The sequence below is a fragment of the Camelus bactrianus genome, chromosome 3, assembly GCF_048773025.1.
Source record: "Camelus bactrianus isolate YW-2024 breed Bactrian camel chromosome 3, ASM4877302v1, whole genome shotgun sequence".
Classification (NCBI taxonomy): domain Eukaryota; kingdom Metazoa; phylum Chordata; class Mammalia; order Artiodactyla; family Camelidae; genus Camelus; species Camelus bactrianus.
In genome coordinates this window covers 76,913,275-76,939,127 of record NC_133541.1, presented here as the reverse complement: position 1 = coordinate 76,939,127, position 25,853 = coordinate 76,913,275, and the positions used below count along the sequence as shown (strand labels likewise).

At 42.9% G+C, this 25,853-nt stretch overlaps 2 protein-coding genes across 2 annotated transcripts in view; one reads left to right on the top strand and one right to left on the bottom strand.

Annotated features, from left to right (window-relative positions):
• The window catches only part of MAN2A1 (mannosidase alpha class 2A member 1), a 152,571-nt gene extending 131,775 nt beyond the window's left edge, over positions 1 to 20,796 (bottom strand). Inside the window, exon 1 of the mRNA XM_010971473.3 lies at positions 20,514 to 20,796. Within this exon, the coding sequence (XP_010969775.1) occupies positions 20,514 to 20,648 (135 nt within the window). The 5' untranslated portion in view covers positions 20,649 to 20,796. The remainder of the gene's footprint in view (positions 1 to 20,513) is intronic.
• Positions 20,778 to 25,853, top strand: part of LOC141575530 (uncharacterized) — a 147,344-nt gene continuing 142,268 nt past the window's right edge. Inside the window, exons 1-3 of the mRNA XM_074354919.1 lie at positions 20,778 to 20,872; positions 20,928 to 21,102; positions 21,162 to 22,190. Coding sequence (XP_074211020.1) covers positions 20,778 to 20,872; positions 20,928 to 21,102; positions 21,162 to 21,824 — 933 coding nt within the window. The 3' untranslated portion in view covers positions 21,825 to 22,190. The remainder of the gene's footprint in view (positions 20,873 to 20,927; positions 21,103 to 21,161; positions 22,191 to 25,853) is intronic.

Sequence of the window (25,853 nt, the reverse complement as noted above, 5' to 3'; positions counted from 1 at the left end):
TGTACCAGGCACAATGCTGCACGCTGGAAAGACAGATGTGCATTAGATAAGGGTACGAGCACCCAAGGCAACACTGTCGTTTCTGCCACAGCGACAGCAATAGCCTGCTCCACGCCCTCAAAAAGTCCGCACTAACGTTTAATAAAAGAACTCTATGCACAGTAAACAAACAACTCTGGACACCCAGAAACAAAAATTCTAACACCAGTAAATAACAGAAAGACACGAGGGAGGAAGGAAGAAGAGAAAACCTAAATGTCTAAATGGTGCATCTAACATCATAGAGTTGTTTTCAGTCGTTAAAAATTTAGAAATACAAAAACTTTAAATGAATTAGAAATATTTGGGGAGGTAACTTCAGGAGAAAGTGAAGAAAAAGCAGTTTTAAAGTAGTATTTATGAAAAAAATAGTATGTATGACATGATCCCCTTTTGAAAAAAAGTCCACATGGAAGGCTGCAATCAAGATGGTAAAAACTGGTTATGGGTATTTATCTCTTTAGTCTGTTATGAGTGGTTGTTGATTTTGTAATGGGGAGGCCAAGAGAAAGAAAGATTCTACTCCCAGGTACAGGCCAGTTCAGTAAGGGAGGGAGGAAATTACCTACCAGGAGAAAGCCACTGCAGCAAACTGTGAGAGCTCACAGAAGTCTGAAGGACTAGGGGAGATATTTCGGAATAAGAGAAAAACAAAACAGTAGCCAAAATGAGAAGCAAATTAGGAGGAGGTGAGGGGTAGAGACGACACTGGGGATGAATACTCAAAGCCTTGACATTGGAGAGACCAGGAGCACCAGATGGCCGTGTACCTCCTCAGACCTGAAAGATGCTCTCACAGGCCTCTCTTCTTAGACACAAGGCATAGAAATAGCCCCTGCAGGTAAGAACTGTAGTCCTTTAAGGCAACTGTCACCCCTAGGGTGGGGCACCATGTCTTTACAAGGGAGAACTCTGAAGTCTGTTCATCAGTGTATAGAGAAGCAGGAGGTACAAGGTCTTAGCAAAGAACTAATCCTGCAAGACAAGCCCCATTTCCCCTAGAAAAAAGCAAGAAAAAAATACGGATCAGTTCATGACTAGAAATGGCAGAGCAAAGGAACCCTGATGATCAGTGCGACACTAGCTGAAGAGGAGTCAGTTGAACCATGCAGACTGCAGGTCAGCAAAGCTGTTGAGCAGCATTATACTACAAATCTTTCTTTACAGGCACACACAGATATTGGTTGACTGGTTTTCAGTGGAAAGGCCAGAGGGGACCCCTTGGCATAACCCAAAGTTCACCCAAGGAAACTGAACATACCTGAGACTTGGGTACACAGTGACTAATCTGGATGTATTTTCCTAAACAGACATGCTATCAAACAAAGGCTGCCTGAAATACAGGGAAACCTGTTCTCCACTCATTATCACAACACCACAGACCATGGCTTTTTTAAATCACTTCTGATGAATTCTGCTGAATATTTCCAACACTAAAGATACAAGCCTACTTCAGTGATGCTTGTAATTTCTACCACAGCAGGTAACAACAGTAAATCAAGTTCCTCTGATTCCAAGCAGAGTTAGAACATGTTGACTCGTCTTGCTGCAGTAAAGCTACACATCTCTATAAAATAAAACCTTAGCTTAGTCTAAAACGCCTGCATCAGAGCTTTTAAAGATGCCATGTGTTTTATCAGACACTTAGAGTGTGTAAGTTAATACATGGGTGTCCATGTTTCTCCAGATCTTTCTGTACTTTCAGGAAAAGGTAATTTTGGAGCCACAGATGCAGCAAAGCTGCCTAGAGCTTAACAAGAACACACTGAAAAAACACATTGACCTGGTCCCATAATCCATGGATGAGAGTACTACTCAAAACAAACATTAGGGGCAATGGATGGTTCATGAAAAAGGATCCTGCAGGCATTAAAGATGACTTTCAATCTCATTGTAGCTTTAAAGATACAATTAATGATCAGTACCTGGAATTTTGTACTGAATTAATAAGCTCATGGAGGAAATTGTGGCCTAGGGATATGTTAGTATAATGGTCTAATGAAAATCATTTTTTAAACTCCATTATGCAGTGGAATAAAGTCTCCCACCAAACAGCTGAAATTCTTGAAATACACACACCTCCATAAGCAAACTCTGTACACGCGACAGAGAAAAGTGCTATGACCTTAAAAAGATGCACTTGTAGTCCGCATTAAAGTAACAGAAATCATAGATAATGTTTCAATTATGCTGACAAGTCAAAGAATACTGATGGTAATACTAAGACAATTTTCTGTAGGGCAAGAAAATCGCTTGTGAGAAAACCACTGTGTTCTGTGATTTGCTAATCAGTTCTACAGGGAGGTCACAGTGTTGCACTGCCAAGGAGAGAGGAAGGAGGTCATGATATTTGATTTAGTTGGCTCTTGATGAAAGAGAAAAACTGAGCAAAAATATCACTGCTAGCAAAGACTTTTGAGAGAAAATTTAGAGCCTACTATAAGCAAACTAGGATCTGTACCCACACAGCCCTATGAACAAAGTCAATGTACATCTACCACTAAATCCAAAAACTTATCACATAATTATTTACTCCATACAAGGCACTAGTTGCTGGGGTTCGCATCACCATGATCACTCAAGCATGGCTGAATCTGCACATCAGTCTTCTTTCCATTTACAACTGAAATAATATGTACCCTCCCCTCTCTCTGCTTCAAAGCCAAACACTTCACTGGTGAGCTACAAACCCATCTCTCTCAACTGCTCAAAGGCTGTATTCTTCTAGTTAAACCCTTTCAACACTGTTTCATCAAACTCCCCTTCTAAAATCAACTCATCCTCAATAGTATAATGTAACATGTTATAAAAGGTCACAGCAAAAGAAGTGGCCATTCTCGTCAGCCAAAAACAGTCAAATGTCACCAATTTCTTACGATTCAACTTAACATTATTATATCCTACCTAAAAAAATACATCAAACTCCAGTGCTTCCCTTAGTCCCACAGTTCCCTTCAAGGGTCCCATCTTCTTCATGGACCTACAGAGATCATCAACAGTCTACACATCCCCCTTCCTTACAAACTCCCATTTCCCCATCTGCCCATTTCAATCAGAATCTGCCTACCACTCCACCAAAACTGCTCCTGAAAAGCCCTGACCGGCTACCATGTCACCAAGCCTGATCAGCACACACCGTCCTCACCTTCCTCATCATCTCTAGGAGCACTTGGAACGGTGGACTACTCCTTCCGCCTTGAAACATCTCCTTTACTCGCTCCCAACACAACATGCTCTTGGTTTTCCTTCCGCTGATTGTTTATCAGTCTCCTTCTCTGCCCAGTATTTAAATGATGGAGGCTCTCAAGGTTAGCTCCTGAGACTCCCACCTTCTCTGTACTGTCTTAAATTACCTCCTCCACTCCTTGCTTTCAATTCCATTTTCTGGACTGATGTCTCCCATATTTACATCTCCAACTGAAAACTCTCCTCTGAAAAACAGACTCATATATACAAATGATTACCTGACTTCTCAACTTGGATTCCAAACTTAAGTCCAAAAGATTATGTTCCCTCAAAAGCCATCTTAAAGGCCTCGGGTGTTTAGTAAGTAGCTTTAATCTCCACCTGGTTGGCCACTCCCAAAATCTTGGTGGCATAACTGATTTCTCCTCCTTCCTCACCCTGCTCACACATTCAACCTACCTACAACTCTTTCATCCCACCTCCAAAATACTTGTCAATCGGTCTCCCTCTCTCCTTCTCAAATGATACTGCTGCGGTCCAAGCCACCAACAATCTCTCCTAGTCTAGTACAGCAGCCTCTTAATTGATTTCCCACATCCTTCAACCATGCCCTACTCAGATGCAATACCTTTATTACAATCCAGAGCTAGTTTCTCTTCGTACATTAAAAAAAAAAATTAGAACACCCCAACTGGACTCAGTAAGGATCTGTATATCTATCTCCCTACCCCCATCTTTCTCTCTCTCCTCCAACTGAGCTCCACCCTGATCTCATCTCAGTTCCAAACCAGCTCCTCCCACCTCATCTCAAGACCCTGGTGTATGTTCTCTATTTATACAGTGCTTCCCCTCTCACCCCAAATGTCCCCTCTGCAGAGACTTCCCCAGCCAATCTATCTAAAATATGCCTCCTCGTGCTATACTCTTGTGTCAGCTTATTTTGTTTCTTCCACAGCATTTTCACCTGCTATATTCATGAATTATGTCCCCATCTTCATCACTAAATCTCCGTATTTAGAACAGGCACCACAGCTGTTTTACTCCCCACTGTACCCTGATGCTTAGCACGATGCCTGGCACACAACAGGACTGCAAATATTTATTTAAAAAAAAAAAGGAAAGAAAACAAGATGCAACAATTTTTCTAAGACAAGGAGTATTAAATGTCATTTTTTGGCACATAAACTTACACCAAAAATAATACAATTAAAAATAAAATTAACAATTTTTAAAGAGAGAAAATAGAGGAAGAAACTTCACTATAACCAAAAAAGTCGGTAATAAAAGAATGAGAAAATCCTAGATAATAAGATGAGCTTCATGGACTGTTTGGGAAATGATATCGAAACTGACCTATGTTTGGCCACAGGGTGACAATCATGACCTCGTGAGTAAAAGATGTGGCTCCTTTCCTAGGACAAAGATTATGGATTCTGTACATTCCAATCAAATGTTTTCAGATTTCACTACCTTCAGCAACCATGGCTCAATGGGCTATGATTTTTCAACTGATGTTGGGGATAGAAGGAGTTTGGGGAAAAAAAAAAAAACAACCCTGAGACAATTCTAGAATCCTTCCTACCATGGTAGTGATATAAGATCTTCATTCAACTAAATCAAGTTTCTAATTAAGAGAACTGCAGAGGAAATACTATAACATGTTTATAAAATAACCCCCATTGACAGTGTTCAAAGCAAACAAAACTTCTCCCCAACATGTCTGTGAGTATATCTGAAACTCCAGACGTGTACCATCTTTCATGCACGCTTTTTTTCCTCCTTTAAATCTAATTTTGTTAGATTCAACATATCGCTCCATCACATCTGGATTTTTCTGGATGTGGATTCTGCCACTGAAGTACCCTTCGTGTAGCGGGTGTGGCTGGGTGAACAGGCTCTGACAGTCACCACCAGACTCATCGGAAAGGCTGCTCCAAATGACCAATCCCTGGGATCTACCCAGGGAAATCTCAGGGAGGGCCCCAAAACTGTAATGTTAATGCTCCACAGGTGACTCTGGTGATCAGCCAGGTTTAGGACCTATGGCTCTGACTTCATGCATTTCAGTGAAATATCTAAGATGCAGCCGAGAATAAGCCATTTGGCAAGTCATCCGTCAACTCTCCCACAGGGTGACATGCATTCACAAACCAGTACCCTCTGATAATCTGGTTAACCAGACATTAGCTCTCCTAATTACCTTTGTACCAGATTCCTCCACCCCATGCCTAAGGATATTATACTATGCCATATTTTTTATTTTTAATAACAGCAAATAATGTTGGGTAATTTCTGCACCTCCATTTCTTTGGGAGTAGTTACTGGAGGTTTACTGTATTCCTTTGGTGGAACTACATTTCTCTGATTCTTTGTGATCCCTGTAGCCTTGTGTAGGTGCCTGTGCATTGAAGAAACAATCACCTTTTCCAAACTTTACGGACTGATTTCAGTTAGGGAAGCCCCCACCTATGGGTTGGGGCATGCTGGAGCCAGGTCTAGTAAGGCAGGGCTTCAAGTATAGGAGTATATGGCTGCATCAGTTTTGAGGGGCTGTGTGATGTCTCTGGCTCAGGCCACTAGAGTCCACAGCATTGATGTGCGGTCCCTGGTGAGTTCAGCAGGGTGTCTGCAGTAGCTGCAAGGGCTGTTTGAGTCCTTAGTGGCACCTCTAGGTTCAATGGCTGGGTATGAGAGCAGACAGTAGTGGTGGCCAGAGCTGAAGGTGTTCACACACTTGGCAGTGGAGGCCTGTGCAGTGGCAGGGCCAGGTGCAGACCCACACGTACTCATGGCATCACAAGGCAGGCAGCATGGCTAGAGCCAGCTGTGGGTGCACTGGGAGTGGCAGGGGCCCTGGTTGTGGATGTGTACAACTGTGACTGCTCAGTCTTACCATGGGCACGTGGCACTGGGGGCTGGTGACAGGGGCAGGCTGGGGGTGTGCAGGTGCACAGCTGGAGGATCTAGCTGCAGGTGGGTGCAATGGTGCCTGTCAGTGACAGAAAACAGGACCTCCTCCTGACCCACAAGCTGCTGCGAGGGCCCCTGGCTGTAGGCACACTCTCCCACGGCTACACAGCCTCTTCCTGGGTGTGCACAGGCAGGGGAGGCTGGTGATTGGCATCAGGTTAGTGGCAGCGTGCAAGTGCACAGCTGGAGGGGCTCCCACAGCAGTGGGGTCTTGGCTGGAATCTTACACTTGAGCAGCCACAGAGGCCAAGCCAAATTTGAATTATGGCTCCACTATCAATGACTGTATAACCTTGGGGAAGTAACATAATTTCTCTGTGCCTCAGTTCCCTCATCTGTAAAATGGAGATAACTAATAATACCTAACCCACAGGATGGTTATGAGTGTTAAAATAGTCTGCATATACAAATCAGTTTAAACAGCATCTCATGTGGCAGGCAGAATAATGGGCTCCCAATTATGGCCCCGTTCTAATTGCTGAAGCCTGTGAATCTGCTTCCTTACATGGCAAAAGGGCTTTGCTGTGATTAACTTAAGGCTTTTGAGCTGGGAAGACTGTCCTAGAATATTTGGGTAGTTTCAACATAACCACATGGGTCCTTATAATGGAAAAGAAGGAGATGAAAGATTCAAAGCCAGAGGAGAAATAAAGAGGAAGAGGTCAGAGTGGTGCCGTCAGTGCTGGAAGGGGGCCTTTGAGCAACCAATGCAGGCAGCCTCTAGAAGCTGTAAACGGTGATGAAATGGATTCTCCCTTCACTGTAGTCAAGTAAGACCCATTTCAAATTTCTTACCTATAGAACTGTAAGATAATATATTGTCCTAGTTTTAAGCCACTAAGTTTGTTGTGGTTTATTAGAAAACAAACACACCTGGCAGAGAGTTGACCTACATAAAGCTCAGGAAGTGCCCTTCATTTGCAGTCCCTGTTGTAAGAAGTCTGCCCAAATCCCCATCAGAACAGTCGGAGAGCCCTGAGCCCAAGGAGCAGAGAGTCCATGCAATGGAGCAGTGGAAGGTGAGACCACGTGCCTTTATAAGCTGTTATTCAGGGACACGTTTTGCTCTAACAAGGCTACATACCTATCTTTGAATAAAGGAGGCAGGAAAAGACTTTATGGCTAAAAATATTGTTCAGGGAAAGAAACATCCACATCTTCATCCTAGACAGTTTTAGGGTCAATGAACAAAAACTGTTTTAAAGCTGTTCTGGAGCTATGGTGAGGCAAGTAGAATAAGATGTCACTGCAGTTTGCTGGCTAAACACCGTGGTAGCCAGGACCCAGGCAGCAGAGGTGGAGGAGTGTGAAAGGATCTGACAGGGCAGATGAACAGGAAGGGGGGTAGGGGGACAGGAAAGCAAGAAAAACAGTTTTTTTTTGTTTGTTTGTTTTGCTGAGGCAACTGGGAGGATGATTTTTTTTTTTTTTTTTTTTTTTTTTTGCTAGGGAACTGGGAGGATTATGGGTAGTATTTTAGGAAAACAGGGAATGCTGGCCTAGAAGGAGGGGAGCGAGAGGCAAAGGTTCCGTTCTGGAACTATTAGACAGCTCAACGGTGGTGTCACAGACATGCAAGTCTGAAAGTCAGGAGAAGACATAAACTTGAGTGGTCAGTATAAATATGAATTTAAAGCAGTGAGAACGAATGGAATTACCTAGAGAGAGAGGGCACAGATCTGCCTTTTATCATTGTAAAAGGCTCACCAGGCGATCCTCACATATCCCCAATTGAGAACCACTGCATTAAAGCTAAATATAGGAACAGTGATTTGGTAAAAGAGAGTCTGTATTTCCAGCAGGGGTGTCACCGTTACTGCAGTAGTTCCAAGCCAGTCAGCTGCTCGTGCAACTACACAGAAAAATCCAGCTATTTAGTAAGATCTCAGGCACTTAACAGGAAGGCATTTTGGTTGGACAAAATGGCAAGTCATCCAAGTGACTCCACTTCTTAAGATGTGCAGTGCTGAGGCCAGAAAGAGTGTGAACTGAGGCTGTGGCCACAGCTAAGTGTGTAACTCTACTTCTCTATCAATAAGCCACAAACCGCAATTACAAATGACCGTTCAATGGTATTGCCCAGGCGCAAGGATTACCGTGCCTGAATCTCTTCCAAGGTATTGTGTTTGTGCTCCCACTTGTCCATTCAAAGAAAAAACTGCCCTCACCATATGAGCACAAAGAATACTTAATTACAGAATACCCTGCCAAAATACAAGAGCAATGCACTCTTTGCCCTGAAAATCATCATTCATAAAGCTTAAGTGTGACAGTAACAGAAGCTACTCAGAAGCAGGTATATGACAAGGGTGCCAAGTGACTGTGAAAGGGAAGAGCTGGGGCTCCAAGTTCACTGTCCCTTACTCCAGGTAAGGGACCCAAAAGACTCGTGGCTACACGTGGGTAACCACTTGCAGCTGCTAGAATCACTGCAGAGGATCCCAGCCCTGACTTGGAATAACAAGAGGCCACACTGGTTTTCCCCATCTTTGTAATTGTCATCTTTTTACCACCTCCAAAAGTGTGATCAGAGCTCCAGTCACCGGCGCTTTCTCCACGCTGCAGGACACCACTCGACATCCACCCTCATGGGTTTCCAGATATTCATTTAGATTGGAACCATATCGTCCTCACCCACACCAGCCCAATACAGCTGCAGAGAAACCACCTCCTGTTGAGGCAACATTTTAGGCACCCAGCCATTGTATACAGTGAAATTCTGCAAAATGGGTATCTTTTATAAAACGATTATTAGGACAAGGACTTTTAGGTAGCGCAAAATGTTTATGAAATATTTTCATACAATGCAGTTTTAATACTTTCAAATACATTTAGTAAATGCAATTACGTGGTACTAAGCAAATTAGGTGTTGACTAATAGAACTGTTTCTTTAATTCAGCACTTCACAAACTTCCATGGAACATTACTTTTCTTTACATTTTTTGCAACTTTTTCTAAAACCACACTATTTTTTCTTCTAAAACATATTTCATATTTTTAATGTAATTTCTAGTTCTAATGCATAGCACTCTGAGGTAACATGTCAACATTGTATCCCACCCAAGAACATGCATACAAGTTCATGGGATGCACTTTTAGACTGCAACAATTGCTGTCAAGTATTCATCCGATCAAAGACTTCTGGTCTATATTGAAAATCTGTCTTGTATTTTTTGACACATGCTTGTCTTGGCACACTAGTGTTATTATGCACAATCCATTTACACTACCTAAAGTCATTCTCCATGAAGGAATGGTATATCTTATATTTTAGGATCTGCTGATAAAAGTTCCATTGACATATGTTTACACAGTGATTTGGGAAAATGCAATTTTAATTTAAGGAGAGAATAGCTGTCGATAATGGAAAAAGCAAATCAACCTAAACAGTGTTAGCCTATTAAAATAAATGCAATTGACATGTCTAAGATCATTTTTCATACAGAAATGGTTCTAGGGAACCTCTGAAGGCAGGATTGTATTAAGTAGATAATCAGCCTACCTTCAATCTTGTTTATAGTAATCATTCCCTGAATAAGCCCCTCTATTCCTTACCAACAAAAGACAGGTGTTTAGGCAAGCCCCACTTGAATCATTATAAATTCTGAATTTCCTTACTTTTCTTTACAAGCACCAAAGATTCTAAAGTTTTACAGATCCTTTCCTACTGACTTTATAAAAATCTGTCTGAACCAATTGATTTACAAGGGCAAAAGGGACATGGTAAACACTACAGAAGCAACATTAAGGCCCAATGTAACATGAAAGAATATACAACAGCAAACTATTAAATATCATACTGTCAGCTATTAAAGATGAGTTAAAGATACAAATTTCTTGGGTTCATCAATTTTTTTTTTCTTTCAAACAATTACTGCTTAGATTTCCCCTGAAAGTCACAAGAAATATCTTGCATCTTGAGTGTTGTCATTTGGCCCTACAAATTTTCAAGAGTTGGCCTGAGACAAAAACATTTCTTACTTCTTCAGTTTGGGGTGGGGGTGGGGAGTCAGCCACCAATCAAATGGGAGAGGCTCTTCTTTACTAAAAACTAAAAACAAGAGGCGGTTTGGGGATAGTCCCAGAAATTTGTCTGCTCTTCAGAACAACCTTGAGCTATGAGGCCCCTCCCTATTTAGAGTGTTGCCTTTTGGTCTTTAATAAATCTCTCTCTCTTCCTCCCTCTCCCCACTGCCCCTCCACACACACACCACAGGCGTAAACACACAGAGTAATCTATCTTTTGTTCTTATAACCCAGAAAAAAATAATTTAGCCCCATAATTTGGACCAAAGATGAGATGGGCCGTTTTTAGTTTCCTACTGAAAGGCTTCTTTGAAATCCTTCCTTATGATAGCCTTATCTTCTTGGGCATGCTGATCAATGAGCTGGTTTCTGACCGCTTGAATACAAGCTGCTTCATTTTATTAACATCTGCTACCCAGTAATCTTAACCTATGAAGCGTAGCTTTTGGCTATAAGAAATGTTACTTGGCTCCCTGCTCTCTTCCCACAAAGCCACGTCCCAAGTGAGCGCATTCAGTCTGGACTGCGCTGATGAGCACCAGGTCAGCACCTCCCTTCCCTGACCTCTCACTCTGGCACCCCAGCACACTTGGCTATTTCCACTCATATCCACCTCATCATAAATGAAACTGAACGTGGCTTTCCAAACCAGCTTATCCTTTAAACTATCCCCTACTGCAAATAATACAAGCAGTCTCCAAATGCCTCAAAGGAAAAAGGAGGGAGAAGCTTTTTTCCTCAAACCACCCATCATTTCCCTTTATCAAATCTGTTAGAAAGCTCGGATGCTTCTTTTTACAAAATGTCTCTGCGTTTTTCCTCTTCCTCCTGATTCTAGCCAGTTCAATACTGGTACAGGGATTTACTGCCTTATGTCTGTATTACCTCAAACAGATTCTCAGCTGCCTTCCTGCTTCTGAGTCTTCCTACACACTGCTACCAGAATAAGCTAGATTGAATATACTCTTAGCTCCCTTCCAGGTCTAAAATTTTCTATGAAATTAATTCTTCAACATGCTTTTCTCAAGCAGCTTCCTGATATACTCAATAACTCCAAGTGGTTCACTACCATCCAAGACAGAACTCCTTGCACCGGCTCTCAGGGCAATTCACAATCTGATCCCAAACTACCTGTGGTGTGTTCCCAACTACTCTTCACAAGCACTGAAGATTAGAAATCAAAGCAATCTCCTCACCTCTCCTCATGGTGCCAGGCTCCTTCATGACTCCAAGCCTTCGGAAGCACTGTACTTCACACTAAGAAGGTTCTTTGTCCTATCAAAATTCTACCCAATCGGAAAAGCCTAGCTTCTGTCCCACATCCTTTGGTCAATCTGAGCTAGGCCATTACACAAATTTAATTCTGAATTCTCTCTAAGACCTTTGCCCTTATATAAAGAGTATTAATTAAGATCATGGACTCTTGTTTTATTCTTAGCTCTACTATATCCCCAGAACCTACACCAGCACCTGGTACATAGTAGGTACACCATAAATCTCTGTTCATTGCTAATAACTAGCATTTTCTGAACATTTGCCATGTGTCAGGCACTGTTCTAACTTTTAACAATTAACTCTTTTAATGAGTAATTAAGTAACACTCAACCGTCTCTAATTGTTTCACAAACAGAAGTTGTGTCTCCTCAACAGAAGTTGTGTCTCCTCAAATAACTAAGAAGCTCTTTTAAACAAAGTAACATATCTGGTATGTCTATCACAATTTGCATAGTACCTAGCACATAGTGAGTTCTCAAATACATGCTGGTACTACAGGAAAGCCACTGAATTACAGGCCAGCAAGCATATCCCAGATACACCATGACTAGTTATGAGGCCTGGGGCAAAAAACAAAACAAAACAAAAAAAACCCATAACAAACAAACAAAAACCCCACTAAGGTCCAGTTTATGTGCTTCAGTGTCCTTATCTGAAAAATCAAAGACTAAATTACCTACCCTGGAAGGGCCCTCTGGACTCCAAAATTCTGTCTTATTTTTCACATTATGACTTTTCTGGGGGTGCTGATGACTGTTAAGAGAATGACTACCTCACTAGATTCAAAAATGCAAATTCAGGACTTATTTAAGTAGAAAATAATTCTGAGAATGATTCATATTCTCGGGGTTCCATCCTCTTATGCTCCACAGGTAAAAACATTACCACAAAGGCCAGGACCCATGAAGTCTACATTCCTCCATACCCATGGTAAGGAAAAGAGAGTAAACGCCGCAAAGTACATCCTCAGCCCCAAAGTACAGCCTCATCCCAAAGAGGAAGAGCTTCCCATCAAAAAACGAAATGCCATGAGTCCTGGAAGAAACATGTATTTAAAAGAAAAACTTCGTCAGCAAATTCCCCAGCTCTCCAGACTCCTAACTTAGGACAATGAGGTTCCCTGGTGGGATTGGGGTCCATTTGGGACCTGCTCTGCCTTTGCAGAAGGCATTTAATTTCTCTGGACTTCCAAAGGCAACCACCTGCAAAGGAAGCCAGTGCAGAAATCTATTTACATAGGAAAAATGCACAAATGCATATATTTTAAAATTGGAGGGAAAAAAAACACTTAAAAGTTGCACCACCAGTCAATGAGATGCATTACACCCATTTTGTCCTGGCTAAGTGTACTGCGCTTTAATGATAACAGTAAAATGTCTGAGGACACACAAGGGAGGGTGGCCTGTGCCACAAGGAATGATGAAAGCCACACATAACCTTTAAGAAGCATGAAGAAGGATCAAAATTAGCAGGAATTAATTACTCTTGGATAAGCAGAGTAGCACAGCGCCCCTGCAGACATGCCAGTAGTTGGTTCTTTGCCTCCAAGTTGAGCAGTCCTCAGGGTCCCAGAGAGGACTGCCAAATTCCATCCTAGATCTACAGTTTATAAAGAAAGTATATGGACCTGGCCTCTCCTTCCACAGGACTAACCAATCCAAGCAGTCAGAGTAGGCTCAGAATTCAGCCCCTCTTGTGAATTACAGAAAACCCAAAATACAATAAAGTCACAGTTTGCAATCTTGAGACTGGATCAATTTTGCATAGTTCATGCCCTAGAACCCTCCATCCCAGAGCAGTCCCACAGTGAGAAATCTTCAGGTGATAGAAGGGAAACAAATTAAACACATCAAGCACGTCCATACTCTAGCACACATGCGCCCCAGGGATGCTTGGAAATCTATGAAACACATAGATGACATGAGTTTTAAACCACACTCTCAAAGCATAAACTAAGTTTGAGTAATGCTTATCTCATAACCAGATTACAATAATTTTGTTTGTTTTTAATTAACCTATTTCTGCTTCAACAGATCTAACTGCACTATTTGCCTCCAACATTAAAAAGGGGATTGGCAAACTTTTCCTGCAAGGGCTCAGACAGCAAATATCTCAGTCGATGTGGGCCACGCTGTTTCTGTCGCAACTATTCAACTCTGCCCTTGTAATATAAAAGCCTCCAGAGATGATTGGATTCGCAGAGGAAGGAGTGTGACCACATCATGAAATCTTTAACCATTTAAAAATGTTAAGACTCCTTCTTGGTTTGTGGTCTACAAAAACAGGTGGCAGACTGGACTGCGCCCCCAGATACTGGCTTCGGCAGCGTTCAAGACCAAAGGCCGTGGGACAAAAACGAAGCAAGAAGGATATTTGCCCAGAACATCATTCTTCTCCTATCCCTGCCTCCACCCTCCTTTCTTAAAAAAAAATGCTCCTTAGAACAAAATGAAGAGAACAAGAGGGGAGTCTCCATCCACTTTCTTTCCCTGCTTTTTCTAATCGCAATAAGGAATACAAAATGCAGTAACCAAAATCATCAGAATTCACAGAAATAAAACAAGCAGGATACTGAAGAAAGTAAACAGCTTGCCTGAGAAATTTTCAGAGATCTCGAATTATTTTTCCATAGGCTTTCATACTACTTTATTACTAATCAATATATTTTATCTCCCTGTTCAAAAAGGCAAGGAAAATAAATGTGAACTACTACTAACCTCTAGCTCAGCTTGCAGAAAGTAAAAGATGATCTATTTACTATCACCAGACCATATACTTTTCTCAGAATAATAAGTACATCCAATTTTTTAAAAAATTAAGTTTCATTATAATAATCTTCCATTTTTAAATTCATATGAACATAATCCACCCTTGCATTTTCTGTAACATATTGCAATGTAGATCCATAAAAATGTAAGTGAATTTTGGGCTTCCAGAGAAAGGATACATTTCAGTCATCAAAAAAATGCTGGTCATTCTTTTGAGTATTACAGTTAAGGCTTTTGATCACTCTTTCCTAAAATGCAAAGTGCTAACAAAGTGTAATGGGTGTGAAGGATGGGCCTTTGGCTAGACAGGGTCGATTTTTTTCCCCCAGAAAACACTTAACAATGTCTGGAGACATTTTTGATTGCTACAAGTTGGGAAAAGGTATTTCTAGCTTGTACTGGGTAGAGACCAGGGATGATGCTAAACATTCTACAGTGCATAGGACAGACCTCACACCAACGAATCCAGCTCCAAATTGCAGAGGCAAAGAGTCTGTCATGCAGCCAGAGGTAGAGTATGTACAGGTTTAAACCAGCATGCTTCAAGGTTGATCAGTTCTTTAGATACTATGTTAAATTTATAAATTTAATATAAAATATTTACTGGATACTATGCGCTGGTCTGCATAAATGTACAAATAACTTTGCCTGAAATACTATCTCATGGAAAAGCTACATTATAACCGCAAGAGACTGAGTTTATTCAAATCAAATGATTTACTTCCTTCCTATCACAAGGCAACTTGAGCAATACTCACGCACTAGGTCTGAACTCCATTTCTGTATAATCAACTCTCAAATGTGCTTGAACCTAAACATGGTTTCAACCTTATAGTTAGTAGTTTGGGCATGATACCTATAAGTGAAACAGAAACTCGTTTTAGTTAATATGGTCTACTTCCTCTCCTGATCAACCTAAGAATCACAACTATGAAAAGAAGCTAAATTTACTCTTTAGAGTTTCTCTTTCTCCTCTCTTTAGTTCTACATGGACATAAAAGCTGATGCTACCAGGAACTTGACCACTAGGACAGAAGGGGCCAAAAACACAATGAGGCCTTTACAAGCCAGCAACCAGAGGTTATACCCCAGCTGTTGAATATCCGTCCATTTTCTTAAAGATCTCCAACGAAGTGAAGGAACAAGGGAAAACTAAGACTGCTGGACTCAAAAAAACAAAGTAAAGCAAGGGATCAGCAGTAGCTACTGAACTACTCCTTCTAGGAAAATCTCGACACTCAGTCCAATCTGTCAAAAAAGGCCAAAGCTTTAACAGCTATCACCAAAAGCAATAGCTGACTCAAAGTAAAATCAACAAGGAAAAGTGGTAATTTTAGTCAATGTTTTGCCTACAGTCCAGATAGATATCCTTTGATGAGACAGAGAAAATGCCCTTCAGATAAACAGGATTGCAACATCTCCCAAGCAAAAGTATTTGTGTAGGCCCTGATACCAGTGCTGATCTGGAAACAAGACATTCAATCCAATTTAAAAAATAACAAACTTAAGCCTTCAGACCAGATGCAGTCAAGAGTGTCTGTCCCAGTTTGCAGAGAAGCAGCAGCTTGGGTCTTAATGAAACATGCTGAGGAGGAGGAGTCCTGAAAGATTGCTGGACTCAGGAGAGGGTGTAGGAAACCATTCTCTCCAGGGCCTTTCCCATCCCTGTACTCATTTCTCCTCAATCCCTGGGTGCCACCACAATCAAAGTTCCGTCACTTCCCCAAAGTCACAGATCTCAAAAAGTATACCCCAAGAAATGAAACTCCCTTATACACAACTGCACAAACCCCAGCAACAAATGCTATAGTTTACAAATAGAGTGCACTGGAGTATGGAGAAGCAGGAAAGATTATATTTTTCTATTTATCATTCTTAAACTAAGATTCACAGATTTCTGAAAGTAGGAAAAAGAACTAGGGGATTGAGGTCAACTTTTGTTAAACAAATACTATGCTGAACTCCTGAAAAAGCACTAGAGAGGTAAAGTGCTTAAACTTGTTTTTATATATGTATTATATTTTCACATTAAAAGTTAAAAAAAAGGCATAGAACTTCCCACCTACCCATGTCTTTCAATCAAATACTTAGAGACATTCACACTTTCTCACTTGATAAGTGTTATCTGGGCACAAAGAGAAAAATCTAAACTTTACTCTCACATTTTCCATCAGTCTCAACCTCCGAACTTTCAAGACTTAATATTAATCCCTATGATCATAGGCTATACTAAAGATGGATCATTTGTTATACAAAACCTGACTCATTAATTCTCCAGATCCAAACATAAGACACTAATAAGACATCCTGTTATACACAATGTAGATAGTAAGCAACTTGTGAAATCTGCTTGCAGGAAGTGATGAAGAATTTCAGGAAGACCTTAACCATGTTTCTCCTTTCCATCTGCTCGAATTCTGACATTACCTCAAAGCATCTTCAGGGCGTTAGGCCCTGGCCAGACTCTCATTCAGAGTGGAATTTTTATTAATTTTTCTAGCTGAGATTTATTAACCCTGAAGTATATACACAAGCTAAAACAGACAAGGCCACCTGTTGCCTCCAGGCCTCCAAGGAATTCCTCCCAGAAGCACAGGAGATTTCCAAAGACTATCTCAGAGACAGGCAGCTGCTCCAGGGTGGGAGAAACTGGAGCACCTGCAGTTGGGCCCACTTCCACCCTAGAGTCTGGCCAAATGATGGAAAACATTGACTTGTGGGAGGAGGGAAAAATAACGAAAGATAGAACAACAGCAAATAGATTGCTCTCAATCAAGGACAATTTTAAAACAGATCTTGCTTACAAGATGGACCAAATATATACCTTACTGAAGGTTCCATGTTAACTGGAAGAAACTAAAATGGACAATTCAGAGGAAGTCAGTCCCTTTCTAGAGAAATCATTCTACTAGACACTAAAAATGATTTATAGTGACTGACTAGCTTGGCTTTATTAAACCCAAGGAATTCAGTACCCAAATTCATCAAAGTAATATAATATAGTACAACCTAGTTTTGCTATGTTTGGTGTTCTCATCAAAGTAAGGTTTACATAGGAGTTAGAAGCAGTGAAAGAAACAAAAATCAACTCAAATGCTGGGATGCTATGCTGCATAATGGTTTTCATTATAATGTCTAGCTCTAAAGTGAGCTAGAAGACATTCTGGAGGAGGTATAAATCTCAAGCATTAAATGTTTCATAAAATGGAGCACATTCAGTGGTCTGGAACTAAACCTACAATATCTCTGAGGTACGCCTGTACCATATGACCCAGCAACTGTACTCCTGGGCATTTTCCACAGAGAAATGAGGTCTTTTGTTCACACAGCAACCTGTACACAAATGTTTATAATGTTCACAGCAGCTTTATTCATAATAAACTGCCCCAAATTGGAAACAACCCAGATGTTCCCTTCAATATGTGAACGGTTCAACGAACTATGCTCTATCTATGGAATACTACTCAATAATAATAAGGAACAAAAGAAAAATGAAAAGATAAGAACAACAACAAAAAATAATAAGGAACAAATATGTAACAACCTGGATGAACCTCCAGATTTAAACTGACTGAAAAAAGCCAATCCCCAAAGGTTGCACACAATATGATTTTACTTCTCATTCTTGAAATGACAAAATTATAGAAATTGAGAACAGAGTAGTTGCCAGGGGTTAGAGGTGGGTGGAAACAGGAGGGAAGTGGGTATGGCCATAAAAGGCAATGGAAGGGGTCCTTGTGGTGATAGAAATGTTCTCTATCTTGGCTGTAACAAGATATCAGTATCCAAGATGTGATACTGTACTAGTCTTGCAAGATGTCACCACTGGGGAAAACTGTAAAGGATACATGTGATCTCTTTGTATTATTTCTTATACTTGCATGTGAACCTGCAGTTATCTTAAAATCCAACATTTAATTTTTTTTTTTTTAAAAAGGGGGCACATTCATTACTGCTTCATAATAAAAGTTCCTTAAAAAAAAAAAAGTCATAAGCTAAGGAGCCACAGAGCAACATGCTCTGTCTTCTACATCAGATCCTTCCACAAGAAGGTTGGGGCCTAAACAGGAAGCAAAGAATTACTAAGGGACAGTACAGCATAGCAGCTGAGAGCCTACATTCCAAAGGCTGCCTGTTCAAATTTAGTTTTTAGCAGTGTAAATTTAGGCAAATTAATTTCTCTGTACCTAAGTTTCCTCACCCACTGGGTGGTGGTTGTGTGAATGAAATTTATCATGTAAGGCTAAGACACATAGGCTGATACTAGACATAGAAGAGTGAGGTTTACAAAGCATTTTTCCAGTCCACCTTCCTGGGGATTCAGTAGCTCTCCAAAACTAAATCAACCATAGTGCCTTCTTGAACCAAAAATCCAGTCCTGAAAATCTCAGAAGGGTAAACTTAGGTATAAAAAGTTCCACCTTCCCAACCCTCTCTCCTTGCACACAAAACAGAATACATGCAGAGCCTTCTCTTCCAGCAACCAGTTACTCTCCGTTAAATGCTTTATGTTTTAAGCAGAACTTTAGCCCCTTGATGAGGACTAGGGTAGATATTAAAATATTGGAATTAACTTTGCCTAAGACTTCACAGTAACCGAATGAGTCACTCACTGCTTTAGAAATAGTAAAATGTCAAGGTTGCCAGAGAACCCCAGCCCCAGATGTTTGCATAAATCATTTCCAAGTGATCATCAAGCCAAAGCCAAAGGACATTACTCAAGATAACACTTTAAGTAAAATCTATCAGTTTTCAGGATTTTTTCCTGTAATGAAGAAAATTCTAAAAATGGATTTACTAGGGAGAAGAAAAAGCACAGTAAGTTAAGCCCTAAAATTATACAACATATTAAACAAGGATTAAAACTCTTCCTTTTGCTCTGGCTTCATAGGGTTTATGCCCTTTTTTTTTTTAACTGTTTTATCCAATCAACAAGCACTGGACAGACCCTAAACTCAAGATTTAAAGATATCTAATAGTGTTTATCTCACTATATTTTCTCTATAATACTACCTAAAAGCAAAAGCTTTTATATTTTTTGATAAAACTATTTACAACCAGATTTTTAATACCTCTCATCTGCAACGTGTTTTGAGTGCTCTGTGTTGATGATACCATACACAAAGGAGTCTTTTTTGACTTTCATAACTTAGGTAAAATTAGTAGTCTAATTTCATGAAACTCAAGCCTTTTGTCCTAACGTATGATAAGAACAAAAGGCAAGAATATTCTCTGGCCATTTACATTGTCACACAAAAGAAAAAAAAATAATCTCCAACTTGTTACGTCCTATATTTCTCTACCCCTGAACCAACTAGTTGATAGATCAGCCTGTCAGGGCTTTGAGTTCTTCAGGTTCATTCATTACAGCGGATACTACACAAAACCCCGTTTTACTAAAGTTTCTGGAGTATACAGGTCATTGGCAAATAACCTGAAACTGAAATCGCACATGCGTCGCAGTATCCTCCCAAACAGAACCGACTGTCTCCTTTTGCTTATTTTTGATAACTTTAAATAGAAGACTTAAGACGTGTCGTTTTCCCAAGTCGTTTGACAATCTGACCGCTGGGCTCAGGACTGAGCGCCCCACAGCTTCCGGCCTGAGTATAACATGCGCTTCCCCACTAGGCTCCCACGTCGGCTCCAAACAAACCCGATGTAATAGCTGAAGAATGACGACACTAAAATCCACCCTACAGATTCATATCTGAGAAAGACGTCTGCAACACGAAATAAACTTTTATTTCTCAAGAAATAGTGGGGTTAAACAACATCACCACCCAGATGCTAGCTCCATTTCCTTGAGTGGGTGCGCGCAGGGGGTCTGGACAGCTTAACCCTGTGCGGGCCAAGAGGCTACCTAACAGCTGTCAGCGGGCGCCCCGCCGGCAAGAGAGCGCCCCATGCCGCGCAGTTTCACTGCCAGCAGGTGATCACCTCAAAAGGCCCGAGTGCGAGCGTCGGGAACCCGGCCACTTCCCTTGAGCGCGATCCGGCTACCGCATGCTGCCTGGTACTTTGTTAACTCTGCGCGCCCGGCGGGGAGGCAGCTCCCGGATCGCTGTCACCGCGGTCCCAACGCTGCAGAGTCCGGGCTGGAAGAGGATCCAAGCCTCCTCCAGCTCGGCCTCTCCTGCCCCGGCGCAGAATCTTGAAGAGAGGGAAAGGTAGCGGAGCAGCGGGTAACTACGGGCCCCCACGCCTACCCTCTCGGAGCCCCGCGCCACTGCTTCCCTGGTGCTTACCTGGGGAAAGGAGCCCTCGCGGCGCGGGTTTTTGGGGTAGTCTAAGTGACCCCGGTCCAGCATCAGGTAGAGCGAGAAAATCACTACACAGAAGATCGCGCTGCCAAACACAGTGAACTGGCGGCTTAACTTCATTTTTCCTCGATAGACTCGGAGCCAGGACACTGTCCTCACCCGGAGGAGGAGGCAGTCTGTGGACTTCTGGAAGTGGCCGCCGGAGGCTCCCTGATCCGGTACTAGTGCTCTCCGAGCCCTCGGCTGCGGATGCGGGTCCGGGCCGCGCTCCGCACCTTCTCTCCGGCGCCCTTGGCCTTCGCCCCGGCCCGCCGCCCTCCCTGTGGCCGGGCGTCCCTCCTGAGGCGGGACCCGTCTGCAGCCCGGAAGGGGCCCGCTCAAACTTGATCTCGAGCTCAGCGCCAGCACCCGGCAGGGCGCGCGGGGCCGGCAGAGAAGAGGTCGCTGTCCGGACTTCCTGCCACCGTCGCCCCCACCGAGGCGGCAGGAAAAGTTTTCTCGACGAGGGCAGGCGTGTCCTCTTCACCCAGGAGGTGCGGGCTCGGCGGCTCCGGGGCCGGCAGCGCCGACCTGGGTGCGAGGAGCCGTGGGGAAAGGAAATCAGGTCGGGAGGAGCCGGGCCCTACAACTTAGCGCCGGGACGGCGGGCCCGCCCCCACGGCACCGCCCCCGCCCCCCCCGACTGAGCCCCTTCCTGCCGCTGCCGAGGCCGGGCCGGGGTACACCCCGGGCGCGGGGACGCACGGGTCGGGCAGGAGTTTCCTCCGAGCGCTCGTCCGCCCGCCTGCCTCTCCCGCCCCCCGCCGTCCCTTCCTCTACCCTCTTGGACCCGGACTGCGCCGGGAGGGCGCAGGGGGCGGGCGGTGGCGGCGCGCGGAGGAGGAAAAGGAGAGCGAAGGAAGGACTGTCCCCGGAGAGAAGCCCGTTCCAGCTGCAGCCGCGAGTCCCCTCCCCACCTCCAGCCTCGCAAACGCGGAGATGGCGGCGGCAGCTGCGAAAGGAAACGCCGGTTCTCCAGCGCCACTCTGCGCTCCCGCACCGCCCGCCACAAACAGAAGACAGCCGCGGCGCAGCGGCCTCTGGGTCGATAGGCGCCCGCAGACGCGGAGCCGAGCAGGCGGCTGGCCCCGCCCCCTCCCGACGCTCCGGCATGAGGGGGCGGGCTCCGGGGCGCCCAATCACAACGCGCCGCCCGCGGGGCCCGCCCCGCGTCCGCCTTCCCGGGCTTCTGCGGTGGGAAGACCTCAGAGGGCTTTTGTGACCTGCGAGGGAGTATTGCTGGAGTTGTGGCCCTGAGAGGCCTGAAGGCGCCGGCAGCCCCTGTACCGCTGAGCTTTCTCCCGGTTTCCTTTTCGCTTCCCGGGTTTCCTTTCCTTGAGGTCCAGGGCCTGGCGTGCCTTGGACGGAAACTCGGTGAGGAGAAAGGGGGCTGCGAATTCTGTTCAGACTCATCTTTTCCTCCGTTGCTGCTGGTGACTTCTGGAGAAACCTGAGGGAAAGGAGCCTGCCAAAGGACCCTCCAGACAGGTGTAGAACTCTGGCTACAAAATCTGTGAGGGGAGCCCGAGAAGTGATGCTTGTACCGGTTATTGGTTTCTTGCTGTCAACTCCAAATTCACCCTTTTTTGACTGCGCAGTGAAAATGGATCTGGGCCTTCTAAAGTAAGTTTTCCTTGGTCAGCAGAGGCTGAAGCTTTGTCAGAATAGCGTGCTAAAGAGGCGTTACAGGAGAAAAAGTGTTTTTGGTGTATTGGTAGTCAGGCTCTTGTGGTATACCTATCTGGCTTTCTCCAGTGCCAAGCTTCTATGGTGTTCAGGGACCAGCAGTTTCCTCCCACACCCTCAACTCTAGTCATTTAGTCATTAGGAGGGCCTAAAGAGAGACATTACCTTATGAATAGCTTTCCAAGCACCTTAGAGGCAAGATTTGTAGCAAATTCCAGAGGGCCGATTCCCAGCAAGTTCTGCAGGTGTGGTGCCACAATGACTTCTCTGCCATTTACTGAGCCAGGCTGTGCCCTCTCCAATTAGGTCTCTGTCTTAGCACAGAAAAGGGTTGGGGGAGCTCTTCTTTGGGAACTCTGCCTCCTAGCCCAAGGGTTAATTATCAGGTTAGCTCCTTAGGGCTGCTATTTCTATTTTCTCTAGGATTCTTTTCTCACTAGTGAAGCTCTCATTACTTCAAAACCCTGTTACAGGAAATAATACTTTTTATTAAGCTTTTAATTTTTATTCAGCTTTACCTGTAGCTCCAAGAGATACACCTGCAACGATGGGAATAGGATTTTGGTTTGATTGGACCTCTGTGCTGGAGCTTAGTATTGAGCTCATTGACAATAAAATGCTAGTAATTAATTAGGGCATCACAGTCATCTGTGGCTGATGTGATGAAGTACCAAGTGCCTTGAAGTCCCCAAATGGCAGCTACACTAGACTGTTATGGCTATAAAGTGACTATTAGCGCTATGGTGTAAGATGGATTCTGAGTTCCTAGCTTACAGAGAAATTACAAGCATGGTTCAAAGTTATCGTATGAGACCCCAGGAGCTTTCATATGATTCTAAAAAAAAAAAACAAAAACCCAAAACAAAAAGCAAACAACTCTTACTGATTGTAGCAACAAAATGATATTGCTGAAGATGAAACACAAAATTTTAATTTTTAGGTTACTGAATTACAGCTACTGTTGAATTCACAGATGTGTTAAGTATCTCTTGTCAAAGTTAGGATGTTGTTAAATAATAGGTCCCAAAACTTGGAGTGGGTTAGACCCAGATGAAACTGAAAAACTTGTGCCCCAAAGTCACTTCCACCCTTACTAGTGGAAGTAAGTTTCCCTTGAGTTTCTGAGGCTTCCTTTGCTTGAAAATTCATCTGGGGCTGATGTCCTGAGAGGAAATTTACATACTCCTTAAAACCGACTGTACTCACTCTCTACTGCTGGTATTCCTACAACTAGAATCAGATTTCAGCATGTTCCTGGGGGATAAGTGCACATTATGATGGAGGAAGAAGTACCCTACCAAAATAACTGTAAGACTTTGCTAATATATAGGCAGAAACCTGGAGAACATGTGTGGGAGTGGTTTCTATGGGTGTTAGACGATGGAGGATGGAATATAATACTACACTGAGCCAAATTTATTGTTAAGGTGTTAATCATATGTGTTAGCTCATGCAGCTAGAGGTGGTTCTCATAGCTTACTTGATTGATTGATAGAAACTTAGACTCAATAGTTGCCTAGAGTTTGTGAGGTTGAAATGCCAGAGCTTCCCTGATGTGATGTGAAACAGAGAATTCTAAAGTTTAGGGAAATATACTGAACTTATTACATGTAACATGCATACCCATCCCCCAAATATGTTCCGGGGAAAGTCCCAGAAGATACTCCCTTCACTGAAGATTTGAGAAATATGTTAGTGAGAGAAAGAGATGCATCTTTGAAAATTTCTGTGGATGTTGCCCTCTATAGGCCATGTACGACTATAGGGTGTCATACTATTGAGGTGGACTCACTGATATTAATGGGGATGACAGGATCCCAGAACAGCAGAGGCCAAGCAATGCTTAACCACCGAAGATAATGTGGGTACATTTGCCTTATTAAAGGGCAGCAAGTGTATACAGGCAACAAGACTGCCTTGGCCTACAGAGATGCCCTAGGAACAAATAGATAGGCAACCTAATAGAGTACTGCTTGATATTTATCACAGGAAAAGCTCTAAATCAGGTAGCTAAAATCTGACCTGAGTCACCACTGTGGACTCAAACTCAGTTTTTAGACCTATATCAATTCATAGGCCCAGAACCCCTTGACTGAAGGAGAGTCTGTGTCCTCTTAAGGAACAACCTTGTATGTGAATGTTTTCTCAAGCCTGTCTCAAAGAAATGTGTGGTGTAGATGGCAGGGATCTTGGAGATAGGCTATTATGTATACTTTAAGCTATAGGCAACATCCCTTTAATGATTAATTTGTGGCAGAAGCAATAGAATACAAAGGTTAAAGTAAAAGAAACAGTTCCAATATGAAGTCAGATTTGTTTTTCCCTGTTAATGGTGTCACCATAAAAGACTTGCAAAAAGCAACAGTGCTGATACCTACCACATTCACATTTAACTCACCAGTTCGGCTAGTGCAGAAGTAGATCCTGAAAAATGAGTATGGACTATTATAAAATTAATCAGGAGTAATTCTAATTGTGGCTGCTGTCCCCAGCTGCAGTATTTTTACTGAAACAAATCAACACAGCACCTGGCACTTGGTGTACAGCTACTGACGTGGCTAATGGTGTCTTCTCTATACTTATTTATAAAACCACCAGAAGCATCTGGCTTTTACCTAACTGGGCCAACAGTATGTTACTGAGTCCATGCTCATACTGCTCACCTCATGACTGGTCAATAAATCAAGAGATGAGTTGTTCAGGCAAGGAATAGTGATTTTATTTGGAAAACCAGCAGACTGGGAAAATGGACTAGTGTCCCAAAGAATCATCTTTCCCAAATTAGAATTCTGGCTTCTTTTATACTAAAAGAGGAGGGGGAGTAGTTGGTTGTTGCAAACATCTTGGTGTTGGATTCCTTTGTTCTTGCAGCTGCTCACATAGGTCAGTCCCCGATGTTCCTGTAACCCTCCAATAAGGCAAATGTTACTCTCTGTTCTGCAAGTTTTTATCTCTGTATGAATGGAAAAGCATTATACCTTTAAAGGTCAGAACCTTGAGAATGGGCTATCCTGTATATTTCATCCTGTAGGCAACATTCTTAACTTATAGCAAAAGCAGTAGAATAATCAAAGGTTAAAGAAAAAGAAACATCCAATATGGAGTCAGATTTGTTCTTCCCTGTTACAAATATACCTCCACAGTATTGCCTCAGAGACACATCAGTTCTCCTTAATACAGCCTACAGAAATGTTGATCGTCCTGACAGTCCACAAAACATCACACTGGTTCATTTTGGTTGTTCATAATGACAACAGTATGCTGATTGGATCTGATGAGCAGGAAGTAGCAAATATTTTTACACACCTTAAGAAGATTATTTGAACTAAAAGGCATCAGCTAATAATCAGGAGTGTGAGATGACAACTCTTAAAGTGGTCCTGGCAAGGCCCACACCTCAGGGGTGGGATAAGTTCAAGGATAGTACCAGCTATACAAGGAAAAAGCCCCTGAGAGAGAAATCCAAGCAAATGGTGTGAGTTAGACATTATAGAATTGGAAAAAATAGTGAAGTGATTGCTGCAGAGACTGGTCATACCAATTATGTGGCTCTGGAAGGGAAGCAATGACACAGCTGGTAGAAAAGGAACACCCTACACC